This window comes from Charadrius vociferus, unplaced genomic scaffold (genome assembly GCF_000708025.1).
Source record: "Charadrius vociferus isolate BGI_N301 unplaced genomic scaffold, ASM70802v2 scaffold39, whole genome shotgun sequence".
In the NCBI taxonomy this organism is placed as follows: domain Eukaryota; kingdom Metazoa; phylum Chordata; class Aves; order Charadriiformes; family Charadriidae; genus Charadrius; species Charadrius vociferus.
This window is the reverse complement of record NW_009650188.1, coordinates 2,335,282-2,340,225: the sequence shown is the minus strand read 5'-3', so window position 1 is coordinate 2,340,225 and position 4,944 is coordinate 2,335,282. Positions and strand designations below refer to the sequence as shown.

At 61.4% G+C, this 4,944-nt stretch overlaps 1 protein-coding gene across 1 annotated transcript; it reads left to right on the top strand.

Moving 5' to 3' along the window:
- Positions 1–1,088: 1,088 nt before the first annotated feature.
- LOC104293319 (dimethylaniline monooxygenase [N-oxide-forming] 5-like) lies at positions 1,089–4,136 on the top strand. The gene is made up of 5 exons (XM_009892815.1): positions 1,089–1,223; positions 2,369–2,557; positions 2,638–2,800; positions 3,553–3,695; positions 3,933–4,136. The coding sequence occupies exons 1-5, from the start codon at positions 1,089–1,091 to the stop codon at positions 4,134–4,136; spliced, it is 834 nt and encodes a 277-aa protein (XP_009891117.1).
- Positions 4,137–4,944: the final 808 nt, after the last annotated feature.

The window sequence follows — 4,944 nt, the reverse complement described above, 5'->3', positions numbered from 1 at the left end:
CCGCAGCCTGTGCACCCCAGTGCTGGCAGGAGCCCTCCTCCTGCCCGGCACAGCCCTGCTGTGGCCGCATCGTGAGCTCAGGCTGCATAGAGCCTCCCCGGCTGCCCAAATAACACCTCGGTGCCCACTCTGCGACTCCCCCTGGGGAGCCGCCGCTGGGCACAGAGGAAGAAACCTGCTCACACGCAGGGTAAAATCCAGTCTCTCTCAGCCAGTGCTTTCGACCCAGCAGGGACGCGCCGGGCTTTTCTGTCACCTCTAACCTAGCATTTCCGCCACTGGCACCTCCACATGAGAGCCAAGTGGCAAAGGCACAGCAGACTTCCTAACCGGATAAATGTGTTAAACAGAGCCAGGCGTCCGTCCTGTTACTGACACCACCACAACCCCCTGTGTGCCAGGGGGGAAGCACACAGGTCTGAGGTCGGCCTCGTGCCAGCGGCACAGCTCCAGCTCTGCCGCCACACGGGCTGCATGCGCGCGCACGCACACACACACACGCACGCACATGCATGTACCCACAGCAAAACTGCCTCACCCAAGGTGTGCACCACCGCAGCGAGTCACGGTGGTCACCGCGGCACGGCTCACTGCCACCCTCACCAACTGCACACAGCCCCTCCGGAAGATGGCTGAGTGGGCTAGGGACACACAGCGGTGACAGGGGGTTCTGGCCACCACTCACTGGCCACCAGTGCCCTGTGCATCCCCTAGTTTTGTTTTCCACACCACAACCTGCTGAAATCCGGAGCATGGCCATACATCGGCCCCTACGCCCAGGAAGTCCCGTGGCAGCGTTGTCATCGTTAAGTGCTTACAGAACTTAATGAGCCCCTTCTGGAGGGCGGGAGCGGGCAGGAGGTGTGGCACGGCGGCGGTGGGAACCAGTAGATCATGTCTGGAAGAAACACATCTTGTGACACCCCAGCTGACCTCAGTCGCCCACGGGAAGCACAGGGATAGCCTTCCCAACCGTACAGCACCGCGCGTCCCCCCAGTGTGACCCGCCAGGCTCCACACTCCCCCAAGTGTGTTTCGCCCCTGGCTGAGGCTTCTCCGGCATCCCTGCCACCACCGCACCGCAGGACATGGTTGCCCAGCGAGTAGCCATCATCGGGGCCGGTGCTTCTGGCCTGTGTGCCCTGAAATGCTGCCTGGATGAGGGGCTGGTACCCACCTGTTTCGAGAGGAGTGGGGACATCGGGGGGCTCTGGCGCTTTGAGGTAAGCCCCATGCTGTGCCAGCCTGCCCTGCGGCAGCAGCACAGACGGGATTGGGATCGGTCGTTGGCAGCTAACGAAGCACCACTCCCCTGCTTTGCATGCACCCAAGAAAAACCACAGGGAAAAAAAAACCTGCTGCAGCAGCCCGAGGTCCCCATGGTGCCAGCGGGTGTGCCAGCCACATGGGACACGTCTCCTTCTCACCAGCAGCAGGATGGACCCTCCCCAGGGACCTTATCCCAGGGCTCGCTCCCCCAGCTTAGCCTTCCCCCTTCCCATCCCTCCCTCATCCATCCTTTCCCCTGCTTCTTTGCTCCTGGTCCCCTCCAGCCCTTTCCTACCCATCCTTGTCCCATCTGACACTGCTGGCTGTCCGGGTCCCATCCTCCCAGCCCTTCCCTGGAAGTCCCAGTTGCTCCTCTCCCTGCTTCTGTGCTGCTCGCCCACACAGAGGCACAGAGCACTGCCTCCTCTGTGCCTCAGTTCTCCCAGCCTCGAGGGAAGCCCCGGAGCTTGTTTCTGCCCCCACCTAATGAGGCTGCTGACTTTTCCCCCAGGAACCACCACCAAGAAGACAAGTCTTCCCACCATGCCCTAATAAATGGGTGGGAGAGCCCAGGGGGGGAAACACCACACCATGTCAGCGTGAGGTTTGGGGTGGCTCAGTTACAGTCTGCTGGTTCTGCCCACGGTGGGTCAGAAACAGGGCTGGTGTAGCACAGCCAGGGCAGCAGTGCCTGGCTGCCAGGGCAGAGACCCGGCGAGCAGGAGCTGCCACTCAGCTGGAAGTGCCAGAGCTGGCTGGGCAGCTGGCAAGACCTGATGTGGCAACCAGGGCAATGGCACCTTGGGCGGCTTTGGGAACGCACCACCTCATCAGGGCCAAGGGTGGGAGCAGTGAAAATGAGAGACAAGACCCCATGAACAGCTGTCACCACTGCATGGCCCCTGCCAACCCATAGCTTCATCTTCCCTGTTTTGTGGGGTGAGCGGTCGCACCTGCAGGAGGGTGCTGGGCACAGTGATGGGTGCTACAACTGCCCATGGCTTAATCCTGCACTCACAAGCATGGTGAGGTGCCAGGCAGGGCAGGCAGGCAGCCCTGTGGTCCCTGGCCAGCACTGAGCCATGCCCCGCTCACACAGGAGTGCCCCGAGGAGGGCCGTGCCAGCATCTACCGCTCCGTCATCATCAACACCTCCAAGGAGATGATGTGCTTCAGTGACTTCCCCATCCCCGAGGACTTCCCCAACTACATGCACAACTCCAAGATCATGGAGTACTTCCGCATGTACGCCCGCCACTTCGACCTGCTCCGCCACATCCGCTTCAGGGTGAGAGCTGGGGTGACCGGGGGGCGGTGGCAGTGGGGCTGGAGGGTGCAGGGTGCTTGACACCCGCTCCCCCCACCCAGACCAGCGTGTGCCGTGTGGCCAAGCGCCCCGACTTTGCCGCCACGGGCCAGTGGGAGGGCGTGACGGAGAGCGAGGGGAAGCAGGAGGCGGCCGTCTTCGATGCTGTGCTGGTGTGCACCGGGCACCACACTGAGGCACACCTCCCGCTGAGCACCTTCCCAGGTACCACCCCGCGGGCTGCTCGCCTGGTCCCTGACACCCCTGGGACTACCCACCTCTCCGGCTTAGCCCCCATCCCACTCTGCCTGCTTCCAAAAATGCCTCCATGGGTTAACATACCAGGTGGGATTGCATGACCATGCTGCTATCCCACCCGTCTTGGTGGTCTGTCCTTGGTGGCTCTTGCCATGCTGTCAGCGCCTGGCCAAAGTGCCCTGCTGGCAGCTGCCACTGCTGCCAGCTCACCTCTCCCACCAGATACAGGCTCCCCGAGCTGCTGGCTTCCCAGCAAGGCTTGAGAGCTTGGTGCTGGTGGTGGCCTTCTCCTCTGGGTGCCATGCAAAAATGCCTGGAGGGCTTTCAGCTGTGGAGACCTCTTTGTCTGGGGAACATGTTGGAACACACCATCACCAGGGTCTGGCGGGATGGCACAGACTCCAACTGCTTCTCTGCCCTCAATGCCTCGCACTGGGCAGGAACTGCAGGGGGATTTTGGGGTGGGAACATGGACGTCTCCAGTCCAAGCACTGCTCCTAGCCAGGTCAGCCCCAAAGCCAGAGCAGAATGCTCAGGGCCACACTGAGCATCTCCCAGGCTGGAGACGCCACCATCCAGGGCACCATCCCAGGGCTGCATTGCTTTCATTGGTCACACTGGTCCCAGCCTGTTCCCAGAACACACCACCAGTCTGAGCAGGGGGGCAGCCTCCCCTTGCCCCACATTCATGCCCAGTGTGGCTTTCCTCTCTCTTCCAGGGCTGGAAAAGTTTGAGGGCTGGTACCTGCACAGCCGGGACTACAAGAGCCCACAGTCCTTTTCAGGGAAGCGGGTGGTCGTGGTCGGCACCGGGAATTCAGGCATCGACATTGCGGTGGAGCTGAGCCACGCAGCCAAGCAGGTGCGCTGGGAGAGCCCGTGGGGCCGGGGTGCTTATTATTTGGACCCCAGAGAGCACCAAACAACCCACTGCCATCCTGTGGGCTCCCCTCCCTCCAGCACCCAGCCATGAGCACCCCATCCCATCTTGAAGGGGGTGGCTGTTGTGGTCCCAGCAGCTGTCCGACGAGCATGGCAGGGGCTCAGCACAGTCACGAGGATGCTGCCACGCCACCACCTCCCCTCTCCTTCCTCACAGGTCTTCCTCAGCACCAAGCGTGGGACCTGGGTGATGCACCGGGTTGCGGATGGTGGGTACCCCTTTGACTTCACCTACATCAGCCGCTTCATACAGCTCCTCCACAGCCTGCTACCCCACAACACCAGCAGCTTTTTCATGGAGAGGAAGCTGAACGCCCGCTTCAACCATGCGCTCTACGGCCTCCAGCCCCAGCACCGGTGAGCGCTCTGGCAGCACCCTGGGGACCTGCCCCAGCACTGCCTGTCCCACTGCCGGGGCCCCCACAAGGTCTGTCTGTGCTTTCCAGGATCTTTGACCAGCACCCGACTGTCAACGATGACCTGCCCAACCGCATCATTTCGGGCAGGGTGCGGGTGAAGCCAAATGTCCAGGAGTTCACGGAGACGTCTGCCATCTTTGAGGATGGTACCAGGGAAGATATCGATGCCGTTGTCTTCGCCACTGGATACAGATTCTCCTTCCCCTTCCTCGAAGGCTGCGTGAAGGTGGTGGAGAACCAGATCCCCCTCTATAAATTCATGTTCCCCCCCGACCTGGAGAAGCCAACACTGGCTTTCATTGGCCTCATCCAGCCCCTGGGCGCCATCATGCCCATCTCCGAGCTCCAGTGTCGCTGGGCCACCCGTGTCTTCAAGGGTAAGTGAGGTAAGGTGAGGGGATGCAGCTAGGCTCTCCTGGCCATGGCAAGGCTGACTTGTTCAACTGCCAGCATCCCCTCGCACACTGCCTCCCTCCACTCACCTTTGTTGCCCTCCTTTTGCTTATTTATAGGGACGAAATCCAGCATCCTGTTTTGTGATGAGCCTCATGCTCATCTTCTCTTGCGGGGGCCACTAACAGGTCCCATTGCGTGCAAACCACCTTCTCCCTCTCCTTTCCTGCCACTACTTTATTTGCCTGCGCCTCCTGCGTTGCTCCTGCCATGGTGGCACACCCCCGAAGCCCCAAAGGCTGTGTGTGTGCACATAGAGGCCAGGCTGGGCTGCAGAGCTAGCCACACCATAGCAGG

Bases quoted from the DNA above. Each gene is read 5' to 3' on its own strand.
- LOC104293319 (XM_009892815.1), top strand. From the start codon at position 1,089: ATGGTTGCCCAGCGAGTAGCCATCATCGGGGCCGGTGCTTCTGGCCTG. The intron at 2,558-2,637 runs GTGAGAGCTGGG...CCCCCCACCCAG, and splicing joins TCCGCCACATCCGCTTCAGG to ACCAGCGTGTGCCGTGTGGC. The intron at 2,801-3,552 runs GTACCACCCCGC...TCTCTCTTCCAG, and splicing joins CCCGCTGAGCACCTTCCCAG to GGCTGGAAAAGTTTGAGGGC.